This window comes from Nyctereutes procyonoides, unplaced genomic scaffold (assembly GCF_905146905.1).
Source record: "Nyctereutes procyonoides isolate TBG_1078 unplaced genomic scaffold, NYPRO_anot_genome, whole genome shotgun sequence".
Classification (NCBI taxonomy): Eukaryota; Metazoa; Chordata; class Mammalia; order Carnivora; family Canidae; genus Nyctereutes; species Nyctereutes procyonoides.
This window is the reverse complement of record NW_026575141.1, coordinates 5,046,777-5,073,200: the sequence shown is the minus strand read 5'-3', so window position 1 is coordinate 5,073,200 and position 26,424 is coordinate 5,046,777. Positions and strand designations below refer to the sequence as shown.

General features: G+C 38.7%; 2 protein-coding genes across 4 annotated transcripts in view; one reads left to right on the top strand and one right to left on the bottom strand.

Moving 5' to 3' along the window:
* The window catches only part of AHCYL2 (adenosylhomocysteinase like 2), a 165,361-nt gene that overhangs the window by 1,676 nt on the left and 137,261 nt on the right, over window positions 1–26,424 (top strand). The gene's annotated exons all lie outside the window — the stretch shown is intronic.
* Window positions 5,239–5,854, bottom strand: LOC129498178 (60S ribosomal protein L12-like). The gene has a single exon (XM_055307413.1). The coding sequence runs from the start codon at window positions 5,776–5,778 to the stop codon at window positions 5,281–5,283; it is 498 nt and encodes a 165-aa protein (XP_055163388.1). The 5' UTR covers window positions 5,779–5,854; the 3' UTR covers window positions 5,239–5,280.

The following is a 26,424-nucleotide window of genomic DNA, read 5'->3' as shown; positions in this document are numbered from 1 at the left end:
TGAAACTCCTCTGGGAGGGAATTATAGTATAGGAGGCAGCCCAGGTCCTCGGGTTGATAGTACCTAGATATGTGTCCTGAAATCTGAAACATTTCTGAATGGTTGAGTTGCTTTATAACTTTGGCCAAATCTTTTTTGTGTGATTAGGGATCTTTTTGTGTAAATCTGTAATTTGATGAGATCTCTTGAGGGTAATAGCGTTTAACAAATTACTTTTAGGGTATTGGTTTATAGTCAGGCAGACTGGGTTTCAATACTAGTATGCTCACTAACTAGCTTTTGGGTAATTTCTAAATTCCCTGAATTTTCATTTCCTCTTGTATAAAATGAGAATACTAATATGATTGAGGATTAGAAATATTTGTAAAGGGCTTTAGCATTGAACTTGGCACATATACTAGGGACTTAGGGGATGATAGCTATTATTATTAAGGATTTTATTTTATTCCTCCTCCCATCATGTTTTAAGTGCATGTCCTCGTAATCTCCCCTGAAAGGCATGCCCAACTCAATAGATTCTTTATAGAGAAGTTGAAAAAATCACAGGCCAGCATATCAGTCTGTTTTTCTTAAATCTAGACATGCTTTTTGACCGTTTTCCTTGTTGAACCACCTTCTTCCTGTTTTTCCAGCATCAGAATGTAGGTTCCATGATTCTAGATTTACTCAGCAGCCTCAAGGCTATGGAAGACAGGGCTGAGCTTGTCTTACAATGTTAATTGCAACCAAAAAACAACTTTTGCTGGAAGTTAAGCAAATGAACCTCCAGGCAAGGATACAGCTGTATGACACAATTAAAAGACATTGCTGAACTCCTTTTTGGGGACAGATTCTTTAACTTTCTCAATATTGAATTGACTGAATTAAAATAAGTGCAGGGGACTGCTGTTCTTTCCGCAAGTTGAAAGTCACCTCACCAAGTGTGACAGTGTGACATTTTGATTTGTTGAGTCTTTCTTGATTCTTAGATTGTTTATGTAAATAATCATTACGACCTCGATGCCCTTCTGCTTTTACTGTAGGGAGGGACAGGGGGTATCAGGACTTGAAATAGCTACCTTTGGCTATGTAATTGGTGACTGCTTGCTTTTATTCTGTAACTCTCACCTGCAAGCTTACTTATCTTAAGTCACATTTTTTGTTGATGGTTTCCCTTACTCTAGTCATGTATTTGTCATCAGTTTTCTTGGTTTTATTACTCTGCTTAGCCACACAAGGGAAATGAACTTTTTATAAGAGCCAGAATTCCCAAGTGCAGTAGTTAATGAGAATGAATATAAGGTACGCAGGTTACTTAGTCACATCTTATCTTTGGCTCCTGCCTCCATCATGTAACTTGTGGTGCTGCGGGGATCAGGTCCTGTCATTGTGGCTATCATATATTTGTATTAATGTCTTTCTTCATAAGCTCATGTCAGGTGAACCCAATGAACCAAAAATCTCTGTAAGAAGTGATTTGTGGAATAGGAAGATAAATTCCAAGTGAATGGAGTAGTAATAGTTGAGAGGATTTCTTCCTTGTGTTCTTAAAAATGGGGCAATAAGAGTATCATAGCCCAGCAGGGAAAACAAAGCAGGAGAGTATTTATTTCAGGAAAATGAAAACTTTTCGATGGTAAGGCTGCAAGCCCAAGAGCTGTAGCTTGTGTGTGCCTACATCACGATTGGTAATGACCATGTTCAAGCAGTCTTTTTTTTTTTTTTCTTTTTGGCAAACGTATCCACTTTACACTGGATTTGTTTCTGTCAGCAGAGAATGAGTTGAGCCATGTTAGTTCTTTCTTGTCCTGAATTCTTTAAGCTCTTGATTTGGTTAATTATAGATTACTAAAATGGAACCTTTTGGTTATACGCATGGGAATGTGGGAACAGTATGACTCCTTTTGCTAGTTAGGAAAGTACAGCCTTACAAAATGTTCAGTAAGGCAGTTGGCAGATTGATCCAAATATGATTTACCATTCATTGGCCTTTTATATTCCAGGAATTATTATAGGCATTTTTCTAATCCTGACAATACAGGGAAATATAGGTGACATTATCTCCATTTTACAGATAAAGCAAGGAGGTCCTCGAGAGATAAAGTGCCTTGCTCAAGGTTGTACATCTAGCAAGTTGTAGGGGTAGGACTCAAATCTGTTTTATTTTATTTTTTTTTTAATTTTTATTTATTTATGATAGTCACAGAGAGAGAGAGAGAGAGAGAGGCAGAGACATAGGCGGAGGGAGAAGCAGGCTCCATGCACCGGGAGCCCGACGTGGGATTCGATCCCGGGTCTCCAGGATCGCGCCCTGGGCCAAAGGCAGGCGCCAAACCGCTGCGCCACCCAGGGATCCCTCAAATCTGTTTTAAACCTTTGCCTGTTTGCAAAGTCCATGTCCTTTTTATTATACCACACTGATTCTTTTTAAGTTTTTATTTTTATTTTATTTTTTATTATTTTTATTTTTTTATTTATTTTTGATAGTCACAGAGAGAGAGAGAGAGAGAGAGAGAGAGGCAGAGGCAGAGACATAGGCAGAGGGAGAAGCAGGCTCCATGCACTGGGAGCCCGATGTGGGATTCGATCCCAGGTCTCCAGGATCGCGCCCTGGGCCAAAGGCAGGCGCCAAACCGCTGCGCCACCCAGGGATCCCCTTTTTAAATTTTTAGATGTTGGATTCTGGTCTTCTCCCAGAAGTCTTTCAGAATACTTAGTGAACGAGACGCCTGGGTGGCTCAGCGGTTGAGCATCTGCCTTTGGCTAGGGGCGAGATCCCAGGTCCAGAGATTGAGTTTGACATGGGGCTCCCTGTGAGGAGCCTGCTTCTCCCTCTGTCTGTGTCTCTGCCTCTCTCTGTGTGTCTCTCATAAATGAATGAATGAATGAATGAATGAATGAATAAATAAATAAAATAAATAAATAAATAAAATCTTTTAAAAACCCTAAAAACAAAGAATACTTAGTGAACTCTAACGCATGCCTGTCTGGCCTAAGGTTTAGGTTGCTCCAAAGCCAAAGTCAGGGTTCTAGGAATAGGACAGGAAAAAAAAGTACAAATGTTGAACCTCAAAAAATTGTAAAATTATAAGGAAGAAGAGTATCTTATATATAAAAAAGTGTTCCGTGATCAATGATGCATATTCATGTTAATAATTTATTGATAAATTTATCCTTTTTTCCCTCAAATATATCCTTATTTTTGTTTTTTCATTATTATTTTTCAAAAAGATTTTATTTATTCATGAGAGAAACAGAGAAAGAGACAGACATAGGCAGAGAGAGAAGCAGGCTCCCTGTAAGGAGCCCGATGTGGGAACTTGATCCCAGGACCCCGGGATCACTCCCTGAGCAGAAGGCTCAACCGCTTAGTCACCCAAGTGACCATATATCCTTATTTTTAAAGTTGTAAATAAATCTTCAGTACGTAAGAATATGCTCTTCCTTTCTGTCCAGCTACCAGTTTTTTAAGTCCCACATTCTTAATGAATGAGTCTCTAATTAAGCTTTTTGAAAATTATAAGGAGAAGCATACTATTATGTGTTCCAGCTAATACCAGGCACTGTATTAGAGCCTTAAATATACTGTTTTTTTTTTATTTTTTATTTTTAGTCATTTTTTTTAAATTTTTATTTATTTATGATAGGCACACAGTGAGAGAGAGAGAGAGGCAGAGACACAGGCAGAGGGAGAAGCAGGCTCCATACACCGGGAGCCCGACGTGGGACTCGATCGCGCCCTGGGCCAAAGGCAGACGCCAAACCGCTGCGCCACCCAGGGATCCCTACTGTTTTATTTAATCCTTGAACAAGCTCTCAGAGATATGGTAGTGTTATCTTTGTTTTATTGAGGAGACAGAGTTGAAGAGATTAAGGAATTTGCCTCAAGGTTGCACATTCAGTAATGTGATGAAGCTAACAGAACTCTATAATCTGTTTGACTCCAAAGCCGAGCCTCTCTTTTCATTTTTTTTTTTATTTATGATAGTCAGAGAGAGAGAGAGAGAGAGAGAGAGAGAGAGAGGCAGAGACACAGGCAGAGGGAGAAGCAGGCTCCATGCACTGGGAGCCTGACGTGGGATTCGATCCCGGGTCTCCAGGATCGCGCCCTGGGCCAAAGGCAGGCGCCAAACCACTGTGCCACCCAGGGATCCCCGAGCCTCTCTTTTCAGTTGAAGTTTCATTTCTCTGTTCCAAAGCTCAAAATGAACTTTTTTTTTTTTAAAGGATTTACTTATTTATTCATGAGAGACACACAGAGAGAGGCAGAGACACAGGCAGAGAGGGAGAAGCAGGCTTCCATGGGGAGCCCAACACAGAACTTGATCCCAGGACCCCAGGATTATGACCTGAGCCAAAGGCAGATGCTCAACCACTGAACCACCCAGATGCCCCTCAGATTGAACCTTTTAAATCTTATTTAATTTGGACATAATTTGTTATTTCACTAACCGGCAACTTCTTTTTATTTATTGAGTTTAATAGTCTTACCATATATTGAACATGTATGAGTTTTCTGAGAAAGTAGCCCTTATTTTGTATTAGTATAATTTGTGAATTCTATTCTCCTTGGGCCTGGGAAAGAGTGAACATTAGGAGGTGTTTTGGGAAGTTGCTCAGAGCTGAATTTGCAGTTGTGTATTTGATGTCTTTTCCAGTAATGGAAGAAATGGATAATCTGTGAAGGGAGAATGAGTTTCTTTATTATAGAAAGTGTTTCTCTATCCTACAGTGAAGCGGGGCGGGGAGGGGGGCGGAAAGATTTATTGACAACTTTATTCGGACTCCTTGTCGAGTTGAGTTTATAAAGAATATATAGTTTCTCTCATGGTAGCTTTTGTTTAAATAATTGAGAGAGAAGTACAACTGAGGTAGATGGGAGAACAATCCTGACAGTTGCCCTGATCCATCACCCAGCCAGCATGTTCACGTGGTATGCACAATTAGAGGAGCTGAAATTCCATTTACCAAAGAAAGGGTAAGTAAGCTTGATCAGGTTTCTATGGAATTTGTAGGAACTTTTTATAGTCTGACCTCTGGCCCTGGAGTGAGAGCAGAGCAGAGGAGAAAGTGGTAGATTGAAATTTCTTCTGTTGCAGTTCTGCGTTTAAAACTATTGATTAAGACACATGATTTGTATGATTTTCAGTCTCCTCTGCCCCAACTATGTTCTACAACAATTCAGTTAGCCATTTTTCTTGGACACTGGACACTTGGACAGCATTAATAATAGCTAGTGATTTCCTTTTTTTTTTCCACTGGTTGTCAAATGATCCTTTGTTGAAATATTTTCCTTTGTAGTTAACTCGCTGGGCATTCCACTGCACCACTATTGATGTCATCTATGATGTCATGAGGGTGACGGCCATCAACATTGCAGCCCACAGACTGGGCAGTCCCCAGGATCTCTTTAATGGTTCCAGAAAGTTCTCTGGCTAAAGATTGGTGTCGCATCTGTCGGGCAATATTGACAATCTCATCAAAAGTGATATTTCCACTGTGCTTAATGTTTTTCTGCTTCTTTCTGTCTCTTGGTGGTTCCTTGAGGGCTTTGATAATCAGGGCAGAGGCAGAAGGTACCACTTCAATCTGGGCCTGTCTGTTCTGAATGGTCAGTTTCACTGTAATCCTTAGACCCTTCCAATCACCGGTTGCCTTGGCAATGTCATCACCAACCTTTTTTGGAGACAGACCCAGTGGGCCGATCTTCGGGGCCAGGGCAGATGTGGCACCGACCTCGCCACCGGTGCACCTCAGGTACACGACTTTGATCTCATTGGGGTCGAACTTAGGCGGCATGGTGGAGGCAGCTGGTGTCCGATGAACCCGGATTCGGGACGACCGAAGACAGTTGCACCTTTGCCTCCTCCGAGCCTAAAGCCAAAAGCAGCTAGTGATTTCCTACTCTTTTCTTTAAGGTTCTATCAGTAGAAATGTATTTATTTGGGGCACCTGGTTTTTCTAAGCTCAGAGCCTGTTTTATTATTATAAACAGAGCTGATGGAATTTCTCTGACTACAAATCAGGCTTTTCCTTTAAAGCCTGGATACTGCAAAAAGGAATACTGGATATTGAGGCTAAAACTGACTTCATCTTCTTTATCTCTTGCAGTGCTCAATGTGAACCCTTTTGATCACTCTACCAGCTTTGGTACTGTTGACTACCTTTTCTTCGAAACTCTTCTCTTGGTTTCAGTTACAACTCCTCACTTATGGCTGCCATTTACTGAACACTAACTCTCTGCCAGACAGTTATCTCATCTCATTTCATCCTCATAATGACTTTATCAGATGAATATTATTCTTTTTATTTTACAGATGAGAAAATATAGGCACAAAGAGAATAATTAACTTGCTCAAGGCTTTGCCAGTCTGTGATGCCTTTGGGGTTAGTGAGATGAAACACTGTCCATAGCAACAGTGGGAGGCTTTGCCACACTGCCAATCCCCATAAAATCGGCTTAAGCTCCTGCACCTAGGCTACTGTGAAGACCACTCTGCAACCTTTTGGATTTCAGAATCTACCCTCCTCAGAGAGAAGGCCTGAGCCACCATGCCTCATATCTCTGTTTACCTCATTTACTATCTGATGTCCAGTTAGCCATTATCTTCTAATGCTGGTTACCTTACCAGTCTCCTCATCCTCTCAGCTGATCCAGTTCCCTCATTTTTTTTTTTTTTACCATGTCCTCTACAACTTCCCCCTTCATTCTCAGTAAATCCCCATGTAGCATCAGCCTCAAGCAGCAAGATCAAGTTACAGGAGCAACAGTGGGGGAGCTGTTAGTGTATCACCTGGTATTCAGAACTATAATGGTGTAACCCAAGCCACAGCATCTCCTTAACATTAGCAAACACATCTTTGCCAACCCCATTCTATGTATGATTTTGGTGCTGTTTTTTAGCTCTGTGGCCCTGAAGCAAGTTTTCCACTCTGAGAGCTGAACCATGGAACTGAGATTTGCTAGAGAAAATCAGAAAACCAGGCAGAATGATGTCACTGAATTCATAATTGTCAACCTTATGTGCATAATTAGCATCCCCTAACAATATTATACGTTTCTCTACTAAGTTCACTTTCCTACTCACTGCAAATGATTGTTTCATACTGTCTATTTCTAATCTCTCATATGTTCTTTTTGAACCAGTGATATGCCTTATACTTTAGTATAAAAACAGAAGCCACCAAAAGGGAATTCCTTCATCTCTATACTTCCCAAATCAACAAACCTACCTGCATCGGGGGCTCATCTTTTTCTCCTTCTCTCCTGTTAGATAGAGTAAACATCCTTCATTCTACCAGAGACCTGTCTCTCTATAGGTGCTCTAATCTCCTGTCTTCTTAAAAGAACTTCTTCCTTTAATTGTTTCCTCTTTCTACTAAAGCCTTTCCTATAGTATCCCAACTTGATGTAATCTCTCCCATTTTGAAAACCCTATCCTCTAACCCCCATATCTCTCCTCTCTGCTTCTGTCCTGTCTTTCCACTCCCTTTCACAGCTAAACTTTAAAGAAGTTTTCAACACACACTATATACATTTCTTCTTCCTACAAACTCTAACCGACTCCCACCTTAATGCTCTGCCCAGAACAAAATCCTCTTGCTAACGTTGCTAATGTCCCATCAGTTTGGGAAGCACGGTGGTCTGTTTTTTCAGCCCTCATCAAGACCCCCTTGGTAGCATTTGACACCAGCTTCTTACCCAGACACTTCCCTCTCTTGCTTCCATGACACTGCTCTTCACTAGTTTTCCTCTTATTTTTCTGGCTTATCCTTCTCAGTCTCTTGTTGGCTCTTCTGGATCCTGAGCTGTCTGCTGTTTCCATTGTGTGCTCTCCCTAAGTCATCCTCACTATTCCTGTGCCTTTAAGTGTCATCTACATCCCAGCAACTCCAGATTTTTCTTTAGCTAAGACCACTCTTCCAAATGCCAATCCTATACGTGTACCCAACTACTTACTTGCAGTTGGACTTCAAAATTAACATGTCCAAAATGGATATTTTTGTCTTTCTGTCTAATCCCCAAAATATATTCTTGTTTTTTTTTTTTGTATCAGTTAAATGGTGTTTACATTATTTCTTTCCTTAAAAAAAAAATTATTTATTTATTTAGAGAGAGCACAAGTGGCAGGAAGGGCAGAGGAGGAGAGGGAGAGAATCTCCAGCAGATTCCCTGCTGAGCCCAGAATCCAATGCTGGGCTTGATCCCATGACCCTGAGAGCAGGGCCTAAACCGAAACCAAGAGTTGGAGGCTTAACTGACTGTGCCACCCAGGCACTCCTAAAAAAAAAAAAATTTTTTTTAAAGATTTTATTTATTTATTTATTCAGAAGGGAGAAGGATCCTGGGATAGAGGGAGAAGCAGGCTCCATGCAGGGACCCTGATGTGGGACTCCATCCTGGGACTCCATGATCAGGCCTTGGGCTGAAGGTGGAGCTAAATCACTGAGCCACCCAGGCTGCCCCCCCAAAATTGTTTTTAATTGCCTAAGAAATACCTGAATATTTTCTTATAAAATAATTCAGTTTAATAAAGCAGAAGTCTTTCCTTGGTCCTCAGCCAGTGTCATTGCCCTCTCTACAGGTGACTTCTTCCCCCCCAACCCCACAGGTGACTTATGCCATCCATCATTTTTTTTTTTTTAAGATTTTATTTATTTATTCATGAGAGACAGAGAGAGAGAGGCAGAGACATAGACAGAGGGAGAAGCAGATTCCTCACAGGGAGCCTGATGTGAGACTCGATCCCCCAACTTGGGATCAAGACTTTTGAGCTGAAGGCTCAACCACTGAGCCACCCAGGCGTCCCTCAATTTATCTTTCTTTTTTTTTTTTCTGACTTTATATTCATACTTGCACATGGAGAAATTAGTAGTTTTATAATAACTTCTACATTAATAAAACCATACTATATATTTGCAGATTTTTTTTTCTCACTTGGAGCTCCTTCCATATCAATATATGTAGATCTTAAGTCTTTTTGACACTGAATTGATTTTCAAAGTCCATACTATTGTTTATTATTCTTCTGTTGATGCATATTTAATTTTTTTTCTACAGCACTTTATAGACAATGCTGTAGTAACTACCTGTATGCATGTTTGTGTGTGTGTGTGTGTGTGTGTGTGTGTGTTCATGCATGTATAAGCGTTTCTCTAGGATACATAACCTAAAAGCAGAATTCTGGAGTTGAAAGATATTCACTTTTTAAACTTAATGCATAATATCATGTTGCCATCAAAAATGTAGTACCATTTTACACATTAACTAACTGTAAACAAAACTACCCTTTTCACCACACCTTTACCTACCACAAGATGTTTTTACATCCTTTATGAGGAAAATCATTTATTGCTGCTTTTATTAGTGTTTTTCCTACTTAACAATATTTATTGAGTAACGACTGTGTGCCAAGTGCTAGGGATACAGCAGTGAACAAAATAGATGAAGATCTCTGCCCTCCTACTGACTTATGTTTTTTGTGTTAGCTTGTAGGAATTCTTTACTATTCTGGATGTTAATTCTTTGTGTATATGTTGCAAATATTTTTCTATTTTATTTTTTATTGACTTGTGACTTTATGATTTTAAAAGTTTTTAGGTAGTCAGATTGGGCAATGTTTTCCTTCATGACCTGAACATTTTGTGTTAGAATGGCCTTTTCTCCCCCAGGTTTATAAACAAATTATTATATACAATAATTTATATATATATATATATGTTTTAAGGATTTTATTTATTTGAAAGAGAGAGCACAAGCCAGAGGGAGAGGCAAAGGGAAAGGGAGAAGCAGACTCTCCAACGAGCAGGGAGCCTGATGGCGGGGCTCAATCCCACGATCCTGAGATCACAACCCAAGCTGAAGGCAGCCGCTTAACTGACTGACTCACCCAGGCACCCCTTTATATTTCTTCAGCTGTTTTTGGCTGTGTTTGTTATATTTTGGTTCCTCAGTCCATTTGGAATGGACTGGAATTCATTTTTGTTCATAATGTGAGGTACGGACTATTTGTGATATAAGATAGCTCTATTTCGGGAAGCCCGGGTGGCTCAGTGGTTTGGTGCCGCCTTCAGCCCAGGGTGGGATCCTGGAGACCCGGGATTGAGTCCCATGTCAGGCTCCCTGCATGAAGCCTGCTTCTCCCTCTGCCTGTGTTTCTGCCTCTCTCTCTCTCTCTATGTCTCTCATAAATAAATAAAATCTTAAAAAAAAAAAGATAGCTCTATTTGTCCCCAAATAAAATTTAATTTTTACTTTTTCAGGTTGTTTTCTATTTCTTTTTCTTTAATCTGTCCTTCTTCACTGTTTCTTATTTCTTTTAGCTAGATGTAATTTTTTTTTTTTATGATAGTCACAGAGAGAGAGAGAGAGAGAGGCAGAGACACAGGCAGAGGGAGAAGCAGGCTCCATGCACCGGGAGCCCGATGTGGGATTCGATCCCGGGTCTCCAGGATCACGCCCTGGGCCAAAGGCAGGCGCCAAACCGCTGCGCCACCTAGGGATCCCCTAGATGTAATTTTTGATTGAAGACTATTTAATTCAAGAATGACACTAAAAATTGCCATCCTCAGGATGCCTGGGTGGCTCAGTGGTTAAGCATCTGACTTTGCCCCAGGGCATGATCCTAGAGTTCCTGGATTGAGTCCCACATCGGGCTCTCTGCATGGAGCCTGCTTCTCTCTCTGCCTGTGTCTCTGCCTCTCTTTCTCTCTGTCTCATGAATAAATATATCTTTATAAATAAAAAATAGCCATCCTGGCAGTATTAAATGCCTATAATGAGTTATTATAAGTGCTTTTAATGAGTTATTCAGGGGATCTCTCAGTGGCTCAGCGGTTTAGCGCCTGCCTTCCACCCAGGACATGATCCTGGAGTCCCCGGATCGAGTCCCACATCGGGCTCCCTGCATGGAGCCTGCTCTCCTTCTGCCTGTGTCTCTGTCCCTCTCTCTTTCTCTTTCTCTCTCTCTTTTTCTCTGTGTCTCTCATGAATAAATAAATAAATTTTTTTAAAAAATGAGTTATTCATAGAAGTACTTGCTATTGTAGCAATTTTTTTTTAAGATTTTATTTATTTATTCATGAGAGACAGAGAAAGGCAGAGACACAGGCAGAGGGAGAAGCAGGCTCCATGCAGGGAGCCCGACGTGGGACTTGATCCCGGGTCTCCAGGATCATGCCCTGGGCCGAAGGCAGCTCTAAACCGCTGAGCCACCCAGTCTGCCCTATTGTAGCAAATTTTACTTACTGTTTATAGGTAGATATCATTATAAATGTTTATTATTGTTTAGTAGATATAAATTATATTTTAATATTTATATTTCAAATACACATCCTATTTTGCAGTGGTCTACAGAGAAACTTACCTCCTGCAATTGTACTAAGTTAGAAAAATGTGTGGTCCTTTTTCAAAATGACACCTTTTTTTTTTTTTTTTTTAAACGCATTGCCAGGAATTGAGTACCTATAATGAGACTGTGGGAAGAAAAATGTAGCCCTGATTCCATAATTGTGTGCATCTCTGTTTCATTTTTTCTTTCTTTTTTTGCTTCTACCTTTCAAAGTTGACATGTTCTCCTCTAGGTTAAATAAAGAAAGACTTCTTTTCCTAGCAGGTAAATAAAATGTCTTCTTCAATAAAATTATTGGATAAAGCTTGACTGAATCTAGTGTTGGGTGACTCTGCTTTGGGAGACAGAAATGGAATAGGAATTTTTATTACGTTCATATCTATTGTTTCTGTAAGGGAGAAAAGATGATTGGTCTAATGCTATTTCCTTTTTAGGGCCTTTGCTGGACTGTATTCTAGAAATAAGGAAGCAATTTACTATTTCTGGATACTTCTTTAATAATCTCCTCTAATGTATTGTGGACTTCTTTTGTGCAAAAACCTTTTATGTACTGTGTGCTAAACACTGCTAGGTGGTAGGACTATTAAATCGGTGAAATATCATTCTTGTTCTCAAGGAGAGGGTGGGGAATGCAGATATGACAATAAATAAATACAGTCTGGTTTGATATGAGCAGTACTGGAAGCAGTAATTGTTGCAGTTTGGAGAGGTCAATACTGAAATTGAGGTGTATCACCTTAGGAAAAGTAGTTGGTTGCCTACCCAAGAAATTTCACAGTGTAGCAGGACCTTTATTAAATTTCCATGTTCCAGCTTTACAAGTTCTGAAATTCACATTTTTAGTACATTTAGTCATTCACCTCTTAGGACTGGCTCATACAAAGCAAACTTGTATATAAAACAAAATGGTAACCTCCAGCTTATAGGCAGATGTAGAACACTCAAGCAGATCTGATATACATATCAGTCAGAGGGTACTGTGGAAAATCTACATGGGAAGTGTAGTTAGGGCAGTTTATTAAGTTTGGAATCCTTTAGATCCTTGCTACTCAAGCTGGTCTGTGACCAGAAGCATTGGCATCTCCTGGGAGCTCGTTAGGAATGTACAATCTTGGGCAACTCTGGTTGTGTACTTGTGTATACCCACCAGAACCTTAGTTTTTTATTCATTGTTGAGTAATACTGGCCTAGCAGTTGTCTTATTCATGCTTCTTTTATGAAACCTCAGAGTAGAGAGGCAAGAAAATTATTTTAGGAAGTTTTTGGAAGAGTGGAAATTTATAATAAAGCTTATTATTAAAAGACCTGTAATAAAATACTTGGTAGAGACATAGAACCACAGACAGGCACAGATACACAAAGACAGACATACAAAGATCCCTCACATAAAACAGAACCCCTTAAAACTCCTCACCTTGGACCCTTTATACCTATGGACTCATACTCGCACCCAAAGAGGGACCTCATGTGTCTCCATAGAGAATTCCCTACAGGTACCCACAGAGATAGCCCACATAGGGCTACATACACCCTGGAGCCCATCCCCCAACAGAATTACATACATGCACACTGACAGCCAAAAAGTAATGTTAAAAACTCAGAATTTTCCTAAGACTTGAGTAGTTTTTTCCATATATTTGAGGAGAAGGGACAAGTATACTCTTTATGGTACTTTTAACTGAACCAGAAAATGAAGCAAAAACAGACGGATTACCATTGGGTCTGCAGAACGGTGAATGTTACAAATCCAGTTTTATTTGAATTCCTGTTTCTGGAGCTCCTTGTTCCTGGGCATCATTTTCAGTTTGATGTACTCATCATGCTTGGTTGGAAAAGTCATTCTCCTCTTATTTTCTCTCAGGAGCTTGCATTCTAGATTGCCAGTTAAGCAGAAGTTCCATGTTCAGTTCCCTTTGGTACTAATGAACACACTCCTCGATGCTCTCTGAATCATATAAATCTGCCCAGGAATGGAAAATCCAGAAATACTGCTCCTTTGTGGAGGACTCATACTGAGTCCTTTGTGGGTGTGTAGGACTGAAGAATGTAGGGCAGAGAGGGAATATTATGTTAAACTAGAAAGAGGTGTAATGTTGGTCTTTTTACCTCTTGGGTCATTCATAGTAGGTTTGTGCAAGACCTGTGATGAAACTTAAGGATGATTCAGGGGAGTAATTTACTTGTGAATTAAAAGATTTTTAAATTATGCTGATTTTGGCTTAAGGATAGCACATTGATTGTTGGTTGATAAAGAGATCACTGGTATCAACAAAACCAGATTTTTTTTTAGTCCCTTGGGCAGTATTTTTTGAGAAGTACCTTGTTAGGGAAAAGGAGACTGACACATAAAGCATGTTTGTGCCTAAATACTTGAAAGTTTCTATCACACTAAGGGAATTAGGCACATAGAGACATTGCTAGAAGATTTTTACAAATATAGGTTCCAAAGAGATAAATATTTTTCTCTTGCTGTCTGGTACATGTATATGTTTCCATTTGACCAAAAGCCTGTTAAAATTTTTTTCAAACATATGGAAGAGTGCTGAGAAAATTGTACATGCTGCCCAATTTAACAAATGTTGGCATTTTGCAAACATTTCTGTAGCTACTTTTAAAGATATAAAACATTGTAGATAAAATTGAAGAGCCCTTTGTACCCTTTGTCTGTTTATTTCCTTTCTTCTTTTCTCTCCCTCCATCACAGAGGTACTGCTGTCCACACTTTTCAGTTTATTATTCCCCTTCATCTTTTAGCACCTTTGTTATATATTATCAATATTAATTGTAAATTGATAATCAACAATATCATTGTTTTGTGTGTTTATAAACTTAACATAAATGGTACAATAGAGCAGATACTATTCTGCAACCTACTTTTTTCACTCACCTTTGTGTTTTAACCAGTCTACTACATGTAGATTTTCTAGTTGAGTCGTGTTAACTGCTGTGTAGTGCTTCATTGTGTGACTCTACCACAGTTTACTCATGCCCTATTAATGTTTCCTCTTTTTTTTTTTTTTTTGAGCTGGAGTGAACATCTTTAAATGATGTTTCCTAGGATGCCTGGGTAGCTCAGCTGTTGGGCACCTGCCTTTGGTTCAGGTCGTGATCCCGGGATCTGGGATTGAGTCCTGCATTGGGCTCCCTGCAAGGAGTCTGCTTCTCCCTCTGCCTGTGTTTCTGCCTCTCTCTCTCTCTCTCTGTCTGTGTCTCTCATGAATAAAAAAAAAAATCATGTTTCCTTATCATGTATATGATAGATTCTCTAGGGTATACCCCATAAGCAAAATTGCTTAAGGTATACCAACTTGATCAGATACTCTCAAATTGCTTTTTAGAGTATGTGTGTGTGTGTGTGTGTGTGTGTGTTTAAGATTTTATTTATTTCAGAGAGAGAGAGCACAAGTTGGGGAGAGGGGCGGTGAGAGGGGGAGAAGCAGACTGAGAAGGGAGCCCGATGCAGGACTCCATCCCAGGATCCTGGGATCGTGATCTGAGCTGAAGATAGACACTTAACTGACTGAGCCATCCAGGCGCCCTCTGAAATTTTATTAACCCTTTGTTTTTTGAAACCTTAATATGTGGTATTGTCAGATATTTAATTTTTGTTAGTTTAGTGGTTGTGAAATGGTATCTCTTTTAATTTGCATTTCCTTGGATATTAGTGAGACTGAGCATGTCTTAATATGTTTGTGGTTCATCTGGATTTCCTTATTTATAAAATATATATATGCATATCCTTTCCCATTTTTCTATTGGGATCTCATTGGTTTCCTTATTGATTTGTAAGAGTTCTTTATAATTGTTCTAATGCTTTATCAATATATTTGTGTTGCAAATATCCTCTTGGTCTATGGCTTGTCTTTTTTACTTATTATCACTTTTATACAGAAATTAAAATATGTAATATAAATTGATCAGTTTTTCCTCCATGTAGTTTGTCCTTTTTGATTCTTGTTTTAGAAGCTTTTCCCTATCCTCATATGTAATGCCACTTTTCTGTCACATCCTTTGTATCATCCATTCTGTTTTGGGGTTGTGTATTATGTTTCATTTCTCTCTGTTGATTTCTTTACCAATATCACACTTTTTTTTTTTTTTTTAAATTTCTAGCATCTGGGCTAAAGGCAGATGCTCAACTGCTGAGCCACCCAGTCATCCCTAATTTTATGGTCTTTAAAAAGGATCTTTTGGGTATTACAGAAATCATTGTTGTTGTTTTTTTTTTTTTAAACTCCTTTCCTTGGTGTAATGTCTTTAAATTTCTTCCATTGGTTTAGTGGACCCACTTTTTGTTCATTAGGTATTTGGCTTGCTTTTGGTGGATTTCTACAATTTAATGCTAGCACATAATAGATGGTAAATGTTTGTGGTAATAGAACTGAGCCCCATCATAAACCATTGATTTGTAACATGCATCTCTTCCCTTATCAGCTAAAGTACCTCTGTTCCTTAGATGAATGTGACTCCTGATGCAGTCACACACATGAAAACTTTAGTATTTTCAGCTTTTGTATATAACATTCTTGGTTAGATTTTCTGTCAGATGTCACTGGTAATTAAGTCTTTGGAAAGAGCCCAAGGGTTTTTAGACTCTGACCAGACAATAGCAACAAGAACAGTCTATAGTATATACTGACGTGATGATATTTGGTAATTCTAAAGCAGTATTAGTTTTATTCAAGAGCATCAGGTTAAACCAGTTAGGACTCCTTTGGTTGAAAACTTACTTTGTAGATTTTATAATTTTATTTACTCTCTCTCTCTGTTTTTTTTTTCTTCAGAGTTGTTCCTAAAATATGTAGCAGAGATCATGGTGGATATGGATCTGTACTTGAAGACAGATATTTAGCAAGAGGGCTATTGGTTTAATATTTTTTTATGAATTTTTATTTATTTACGATAGGCACACAGTGAGAGAGAGAGGCAGAGACACAGGCAGAGGGAGAAGCAGGCTCCACGCACCGGGAGCCCGACGTGGGATTCGATCCCGGGTCTCCAGGATCGCGCCCTGGGCCAAAGGCAGGCGCCAAACCGCTGCGCCACCCAGGGATCCCGAGGGCTATTGGTTTAAAGGGAGCAAGGATGATGCGTATTTTGGGTTCACAGACTCTTGAAGCCTCTGTCCCAATCTTGGGGAAAAAAAGGAGCACCCTAGAAAGGTTGGGACCTTGCCAAGATGTAGCACAGTATCAAAGAATGCTCTCTTATAGAGTACTTATAAATATAAATTAGTGCTTATAATAGCTCTGTGGTAAGCAGTTATAGTTTACTAACGGAAAGGCTAAGTAAAATGAAATTCAATTAATGTTTGTTAAATACTAGTAAGCACTCTACTTAGTGTTAGTCCATAGCTCCAGAGCAGACAGCTGTAAATGTAAAGTCCAAATGCTGCATTTTGCCAAGACAGCATCTTCGTCTCAATATCTGTAAATATAGGGCAGCGTGGGTGGTTCAGCGGTTTAAGCGCCTGTCTTCCACCCAGGGCGTGATCCCGCAGTCCCAGGATCGAGTCCCACGTCGGGCTCCCTGCATGGAGCCTGCTCCTCCCTCTGCCTGTGTCTCTGCCTCTCTCTCTCTCTGTGTGTCTATCAGGAATAAATAAATAAAATCTTTTAAAAAAATCTGTAAATATAAATAATTTCCAAATTATAAGATTGTACTACAGAAATATATATGCATATACCTATATTTAAAATTTTTTTAAAATTTTTATTTATTTTAGGGAGAGATAGTGCATGTGCTGGCAAGTCAAGGGAGAGATGGAGGCTGAGGGAGGGGAGAGACTCTCAATCAGACTATGCACTGAGCATGGAGCCTGACCCTGAGATCATGACCTGAGTCAAAACCAGGAGTTGGACGCTTAACTGACTGAGCCACCCAGGCGCCCCAGAAATATACTTTTAAACAGAGATAAGAATGTAGGTATTTTAAAATATACTTATTTCTATTTTTATGTTTAATGAAACATAAAAGCATTAGAAAACCTAGTTTATAGTTGTATTTTTTTTGCTAAGGTAATATGATTTAGTCAAATCAAACACAGGGTAAAAACTGAACTTGTTCTTGTTCTATAAATACTTCAACCAAATGCTTATTTGCCTGAATCATAATATAAACACTTGGTTAAAGTGTTATAGAATAAGAACTCAAGTTTAATTTTTTTTTTTACCTTGTGTTAGAAATGTTAGTATAACATCTAAATGAAGATGTTTTACAGATAGAACTGATGTCCAAGTGGAAATTGAAGGAAGGAGTCAAGATATAGTTTTGGAGATTGTTAGGAAGGTCCTAATCATAATGGTAGCTATATTTAGAAGCATTATAAAGCATTGGAGTCTGTCAAGATAAGCTTGGGCACAAAGCACCATTCATAGGAAGAAGAAAAAATATTGGCAAAACTACATTACTATCCTATAACATAATTTTACCTTTGTATAGTTCTTTATACCTTAATCCAGTTAAATCTACCATTTTATTTGATAACTGAAATAGAATTTGAAATATACTAACATTATACTAACTAATTCTATATTAATATAACTCTCTAAATATACTAACTAATATAACGTTAGTTTCAGGGAAGCTTGACTGTTATTTTTACCTATGATTTAAAAAACCAGATACTTTATATTTCTTTTTATTGTACATGATTGGTACATTGTTAATATTTTTCAAGGAAATAGCAATTTTGTTGAAACTTGAGCCCATGTCTTTTAAAATTTTCTATCTAGGTCTCTTTGTTGTACCATACTACTATAAAACTATCAGTGTTCACTAAGCCAAAAACAAACAGTGTTATCTACAGGCTTTATTTCAAAGATCTAATTTTGTAAAGAGACTTGAAGGCAATATTATAGCTACTCTTCTATTTTCTCTGAGCTCTAGGTCATCAGCTAAGGGGGGAAGAGAATAAAAGTTCAGAAGGTTGAATAAAATGGTGAAAATTTGAAGTAGTTTTTTTGTGTGTGGAGTATGAGCAAGTGAATTAACTAAAAATATAGCAAGAGTTTCAGAATTAATCAGAAAGTGTAGAATTAAATTTTCTAGTAGTCACATTTCAATTAATTAATTAATTTTAATTTTTTTAAAAATTTATTTATTTATGATAGTCACAGAGAGAGAGAGAGAGAGAGAGAGGCAGAGACACAGGCAGAGGGAAAAGCAGGCTCCATGCACCGGGAGCCCGATATGGGATTCGATCCCGGGTCTCCGGGATCGCGCCCTGGGCCAAAGGCAGGTGCCAAACCGCTGCGCCACTCAGGGATCCCAATTAATTAATTTTTAAGTAAGCTCCACACGCAACTTGGGGCTCAAACTCATGACCCTGAGATCAAGAGTCACATGCTCTACTGACTGAGCCATTGGCGGGGAGCCGGGGCAGGGGTGGGGGGTGTACGGAATGGACCTTTCTTGTAGTCACATTTTTAAAAAGTAATTAACTTTTTTTTGTTTTTAAGATTTTATTTATTTCTTTGACAGAGTGAGAGAGAGCACAAGCAGGGGGAGGAGCAGCAGGCAGAGGGAGAGGCAGAAACAGGCTCCCTGCTGAGCAGAGAGCTGGATGCACAGCTCAGTCCCAGGATCCTGAGATCATGACCTGAGCCACCTAGGTGCCTCAAGACAATTCATTTGATAGACTTGGCTTGATGAACTCAAGGGAAGTTGATACATTTAAAAAAAATGAAGGGTGAGATCTAGTTAGAAGAATGTTCATTCTATAGGAGGAGGCAGTGCTAATACTAAATTTAATACCATCTTCCTATGTAGACATGTCCACCTTGCCAAATGAAAGCTGGCCTCTTGTTACCCTTCAGCTATGTACAGTGTATATATCCCTTAAAAATAACAGAAAAGGTAGTATACTACATAACAACGGTCTACATCTTGTTTTTTGCTTGCTTAATATATCTTGAAGCTGCTTTGTTCTTAAAGTTTATATTCCATTGTATGGATGTACCATAATTTCTGTAACCAGTTTACTATTTATGGTTGTTTTCAATATTTTGCTCTTACAGACAATACCAAAATGAATATCTTTGTGTATATGTGTTGATGAATATCTGTAGAATAAATTCTTACAAGTGGAATTTCTTGTTCAAAAGGTAGGTATATTTTTTTCAATAAATATTGCCAGATGCAATAGAAATTAGACCAGTTAACACTTTCAATTAATAGTGAATAAACTTTTCTTAAATAGAATGGATACTTAAAATTTATAGATTTGAAAAATTTTATTGTGTTATTCTAATAGAAGAGGCATAAGTAGGGTCCCCTGGGGTGGCTCAGTCAGTTAAGCATTTGACTCGTGGTTTCAACTCAGGTCTTCATCTCAGGGTCATGAGATTGAGGCCCACATTGGTCTCCATGCTCAGCAAGGAGTCTGCTTGGGATTATCTCTCTTCCTCTCCCCCTCCGGTTCGTGTTCTCTCTCTAAAATACATAAATCTTAAAAAAAAAAGAAGAAGAAGAAGAGGCATAGGTAGCCCCCTTTTGTCCTGAGATAATCCTCTTGAACCACCTCACAGTTGGAACCTTTGGGTTCCAGTGTACAGATTGAAAACACTGATTGTAGTCCAGCTCCTTTTATTTTATGTATGAAGGGTTCCAAAGAGATGGAGCTATTCCTTCAAGAACTCTCAAAAGCAAAAAAATAGGAATGGCTCTGAAATGTGTATGAAAGGAATTTCTTAGTGTTCTCTGTAACAGATAAACCTTAATGACTTTTTTGAGAATCATATCTTTTAAAAATAACATTTGCAGGGCACCTGGCTCAGTGGTTGAGCGTGTCTTTGGTTCAGGTTGTGGTCCTGGGGTCATGGGATCGAGTCCTGCATCAGGTTCCCCGCAGGGAGTCTGCTTCTCCCTCTGCCTATGTCTCTGCCTCTTTCTGTATCTTTCATGAATAAATAAAATCTTTAAAAAAAATAACATTTGTAATTTGATTCCGTTTTCACAAGCTTCACGGTTAGCAGAGACATTGGCAGCTCAATGGCATTGGAGTAGAATAGGGAATTTGATGGTCAGGGAAAGGATGAGGGAGGAAGTTCTTGCCTTCATATTTCTGATGTGGTGACAGTTGATCTGAAAAGCAAAAGGGGGAAAAAAAGAAAGAAAAGCAAAAGGGGCAAAGGCTAGCTGAGGAGGATGAGGCGATACAGGAGTAAAAAGATCTAGAGTAAAAAAAAAAAAAAAAGATCTAGAGTGTCTAGTCCAGTGCCTTGTCCATAGTAGCTGCTAGTTATGCTAGTTCCCTGTTCGTGGAAGTATAGATTAGTCAAACTATTTTGGAAGGAAGTACTCAATCAGATTATATATTATGTATATCCCATAATCCAGAAGCTCTTTCTCTAAATATATATCTGAAAGAAATACACACATAATACAACGTACCTGGTTGTTTATTATGGTTTTATTTGTTTATGGAAAATGAATTTGTCCTATTATTTCCCTAGTGATGGGTAAATTATGGTAGATTTATACCACTAAGAACTATCAGTTTGGGGATCCCTGGGTGGCGCAGCGGTTTAGCGCCTGCTTTGGCCCAGGGCGCGATCCTGGAGACCCGGGATCGAATCCCACGTCGGGCTCTCAGTGCATGGAGCCTGCTTCTCCCTCTGCCTGTGTCTCTGCCTCTCTCTCTCTCTCACTGTGTGCCTATCATAAATAAATAAAATTAAAAAAAAAAAGTATCAGTTTGAAGCAGTGGACTAGATGTGCACATGGCAACATGATGTATCTTAAAAACATGGTACTGAAAAACCGGAAAGAAAACCAGAAAGAAACAAACTGGATATATATAACACAATAGCATTTATTTATATAAATTAAAAAATATATGTAAGTAAAACACATTGTAAGAAACATGTAAAACATGTTTGTAAGAAAACGTATAAACACATTAAATATATTACAGTGATTGCCTAAACTGAGTGCTAATGGGAGTGGGATAAAAGAGAATAAATAGAATAAGAATATGTAAATGTAAAACTCCTCTCCAGTGAAGTGACCTTTTGAAGCATCTGTTGGTTGACTAGGAGGATGTCTACAGACCACTACCCTGTGTCTCCCATTGTTAACTACATTTGGGAGTATTGCTTCTGATGACAAATTACCATTTGAACATACTGTTAATTTAACTGTGCTTAATGTTTGAGGTTTAGGTTTCTGAAATCTTCCTCTTTTTGGCCTTCATTTCTTCTTTACTTTTCCTGTTACTGTATGTTCTGTTGGTTGTTGCTTTCATACAGAATATACTAGCCTAATTGTTTTTATTTCATTTAGATACTTCTTGTATAGCCAGCACTGTATGTTGTCATTCTTAGAAGATGATACTGATACTTAGTGATGAGTATATGAGAAACTATTCAGTATCTCTTTGATAATGGCCTTTTTTGATTAAAGGAAGGAAAAAAATACTTGTAATAAAGCACTTAATAGTTTGATCCGTTACTGTATATAAAATTTATGTTATTTGGGCAGCCAGGATGGCTCAGCAGTTTAGCGCCTGCCTTCGGCCCAGGGCGTGATCCTGGAGACCTGGGATCGAGTCCCACGTCGGGCTCCCTGCATGGAGCCTGCTTCTCCCTCTGCCTGTGTCTCTGCCTCTCTCTCTGTGTCTCTCATGAATAAATAAATAATTTTTTTAAAAAAATTATGTTATTTATCATCCTTTTCCTAAGAATCTCTGTTTGGAGCAGGTAAAAGTAGTGACTCCTAGAGAGTTCACAGAGGTAGCAGTAGGTATATATTATAGGAAACAGGAAACAAATGGCCTCTACCTTTCTGCAATTTTTGTTGCTAAAACTACTCTTCCTTTTGAAGGTCATCAACTTTTGAGTAGCCTGAATTTTGAGTTAGTCTTAATTGAGGTTTTGGTTGTTAATGTGTACCACCCAGTCCGGTGCTCCAGATTAGCAACTGGAGAAAGGAGGGGTGATGGAATTAAAGTAACCTTGGCAACCATTATAATGTAAATGAGCTTCCTTGGGAAGGAAGTTGTGAGCGTGGGCACTTGTTAGGACATTCCTTTATAGCTTTTCAACTAGAACTGACTAGCATTTTGCTATTTTGAAATCCTGGTGTAGCTGTTCCTCAGACACCATCAAGTCCTGTGCCACTCTGGACTTTTTTCAGTTTTCTGAGAAGCTAATACCATGTTTTAGTACATATATAAAAAAATGAATTGTAAAACAATGTACTTCTTCATATACACGAAAACCTCATTTTCCTTTACCAACATTACCTTTTTCTCATTGCCTTCTGGCATTAACTTGCTACAGCTTTGCACCAAATCTCTGATGCACAAAGGAAGCCACTTAGGTTTCCGGAGAAACGATGTGGTGTATAAACCCTGATGGCCAAGATTTGGCTTATGATAGATCTGATAGTGCCAAGGCTACAACTTAAGCAGCCTCCCTCTTTGAGAGAGACAGATCTTTTGTTTCACATCTTATTTTTTGTTTTGTTTTGTTTTTGCTTCTAGGCTTTAAGAAATAAAATTTCTTACATGTTTTGAAGTTTTAATACAGGCTTACTCTTTGTGGATTTCAAGATTGGATGACAAAGTAACAAAAGTGAAACCAAAATTATTACCAAACTGGGGTTGAGTTGCTAAGTTAAGTGCTGTACTTGTTTACTGCCTCCCTAATGAGTCCAGTGGTTTTAACAAGAAGTTTGTGAGTGAAAAGCTTGGGGTTCTTATTCAAGGTTAATCATTGTTATACTTTTGGTGCAAAGCAAATAGCTTCTAGCAGCCTCAGGTTTCACTTTGTAAAGAGTGAAAACAATGACCCCCCCCCCCCCAAAAAAAAGAAAATGACTTTCCATTGTGGGAAATATTTGGAAAAGGGACTGAAATATCCCTTTCATTTGGAAAAGGGACTGAAATATAATGAGTGGTGTGATAGAGAATGTTATCAAATTCTAAATTTTAGGGTAATATGCCTTACGTATCCTCTGTTGCTCACTTCAGTTAAGGCTTTTAAATACTGTTACTTTGATTTTTCAGCATTCTTCCTCCAACTGTACCCTTTTGTTGAATTGTCATTCAGAACACCTCAGATACTCATAACTACCATCTTTGTTGGCTTAGCCATCAACAAGTAAGTTGATCTTGAACTTCAAATATTTGAGCATTTATTATATGAAAAACTTGGAACTGTGTGCATGGAGAATGTTTAAAATATGTAAAAGCAGGGCAGCCCCCTCTGCCTATCTCTGCCTCTCCCTCTCCCTCCCTCTCTCTCTCTCTCTCTCTCTCTCTCTCTCTCTCGTTCTGTGTCTCTAATAAATAAATAAAATCTCTAAAAAAATATGTAAAAGCATAATTCCTACCCTTTGATCTAACAGTCATTTCTATACTTGGAAGCAGTTCTAATGTTCCTTTTCCAGCCTCACATCTTTGTGGAAATTGTTCCTGATTGTCTTAGTTGCTCTTCATATGATTTAGTTTGCCAGTACTGTTACCACCTTCCTGGCTATCCTTTTCTGGATTTATTATATGTGATAAGTGTAGCCTGTAAGAGGTCATATACCAAATTATGGCTTTAGGTTGTTGCGTGACCTGTAGCAGTTTTCTTCTTTTTTCAGGTCACTGTAGTGTTATTTTGTTAACTGAGTTTGTTTAGTCTTCTTAAGCTGATACCTCATAATGAGGGCTTATCTTGAACTTACGCTCAATTGTTAAAAAGAAACAACAGCTAAAAAATGGAGTCACTTGTACTAAGCCCATGTCACCAAACTGAGATTTAATACTTAACCTAATTGCAGTTTTGACCTTCCTCAGGAATGTAGTCTTAATGGTCAGTCTGGAATTTCCTAGTCAGCACCAGTGTAGTTATCCTGCCTAATAGACCCTGATATTCTCCCAAAGGAAAGAGACCTTGTCAGAAATAATAATTTTTTTTTTATTAATGACTTCCTTTTCTCATTCCCTCTCTGCCTTTAAAAACCTTTTTCTTTTCTTTTTAAAATATTTTATTTATCTATTTGAGAAAGAGAAAATGTGTGTAAGCACGAGCAGGGTGTGGGGGGAACAGGGAGAGAGGGATGAGCAGACTGCATGCTGAGTGTGGAACCCGACTCTGGGCTCAATCCCACGACCCAAGCCAAAACTAAGAGCCTAATTCTTTACTGACTGAGCCACTCAGGTCCCCCCAAACCTTTCCTTTTCTGTAGCTCTTTGGAGCTTCTTTCCTTTTCTGTAGCTCTTTGGAGCTTCTTTCTGTTTGCTAGATGGGATGATACTCAATTCATAAATCATTAAATAAAGCCCAATTTGATCTTTAAATTTATTCAGTTGATTTTTTGTTATTTAACACAACTAAATTCTTAACTAATCATCAACTGTTAAAATTGATTTCTTACCAGTAGAATATTCTTTTTAGATAACTGCATTTATATTCATCCTTGATAAATTTCATTTTTAATTTTCAGTCCATTGTTTCTGCCTGTTCAGATATTTTTTATTTTTTAATTATATCTTTCATGGCCTTATCTAATCTTCCCAGGTTTAAACACTAGCAAGGGCAGCCCGGTGGCTCAGAGGTTTAGCGCTGCTTTCAGCCCAGGGCCTGATCCTGGAGACCCGGGATCGAGTGCCACGTCAGGCTCTCTGTGAGGAGCCTGCTTCTCCCTCTGCCTGTGTCTCTGCCTCTCTCTTTGTGTGTCCGTCATGAATAAATAAATAAAATCTTAAAAAAAAAAAAAAACCATGAAAATGTGCAAGCTGCCTTTTAAATTTTGGGTGTTGATAAACATCTACCAAAGTAAGGCCAAATACAGAGTTCTATGATAACATTAGAGCCTTCCATCTGGATTGAGATTAAGCTATTGATTAATAATCCAAGGATGGTTGTTTAACCAATTTTAAATCTTTTTTTTTTTAAGATTTTATTTATTTATTCATGAGAGACACACAGAGAGAGAGGCAGAGACATAGGCAGAGGGAGAAGCAGGCTCCATGCAAGGAGCCAGATGTGGGACTCGATCCCGGGTCTCCAGGATCACACCCTGGGCTGCAGGCAGCGCCAAACCGCTGCACCACCAGGGCTGCCCACCAATTTTAAATCTTTACCTGACTAATATAAGAAATCTTATTTTGATTTCGGTAAGATGTATTTGGCCTACTCTGTTACTTGTCTGATCTCAAATTTTACCAAAAGTAAAATTAGGTCAGCATGATTTTTTCCTTATTGAATCCATTCTAGCTTTTGATGCTCTCTGCACCCTTTCCTTACTTTGCCATAGGCTGACATAGAATTTTGCAGGGAATCCTTGTTAAACTCTTACTCTATAGTTCCTAGAATTAATTAATTTATTAATTAATTTATTTATTTGTTCCTAGAATTTATTTTATTTTATTTTTAATATATTTTTTAAATTTTTATTTATTTATGATAGTCACACACAGAGAGAGAGAGAGAGGCAGAGACATAGGCAGAGGGAGAAGCAGGCCCCATGCACCGGGAGCCCGATGTGGGATTCGATCCCGGGTCTCCAGGATTGCGCCCTGGGCCAAAGGCAGGCGCTAAACCGCTGCACCACCCAGGGATCCCTAGTTCCTAGAATTTAATCTTTCTTTTCTTTTCTTTTCTTTTCTTTTCTTTTCTTTTCTTTTCTTTCTTTTCTTTTCTTTCTTTTCTTTTTCTCTTTCTTTTCTTTTCTTTCTTTCTTTCTTTTTCTTTCTTTCTTTCTTTCTTTCTTTCTTTCTTTCTTTCTTTCTTTCTTCCTTCCTTCCTTCCTTCCTTCCTTCCTTCCTTCCTTCCTTCCTTTCTTTCTTTCTTTCTTTCTTTCTTTCTTTCTTTCTTTCTTTCTTTCTTTCTTTCTTCTTTTTCAGATTTTATTTATTTATTCATGAGAGACACAGGCAGAGGGAGAAGCAGGCTCCATGCAGGGAGCCCGACGTGGGACTCGATCCCGGGTCTCCAGGATCATGCCCTGGGCTGAAGGGGGTGCTAAACCGCTGAGCCACCTGGGCTACCCCATATCTCTCTTTTTTTCCTTTGAGAAAATTGAAATAAAATTTTCTCGTTTCTAGTCTTCTAACTTCTGTTTACCATGAGATACCATGGAGATCTCAATATTTTAGGCT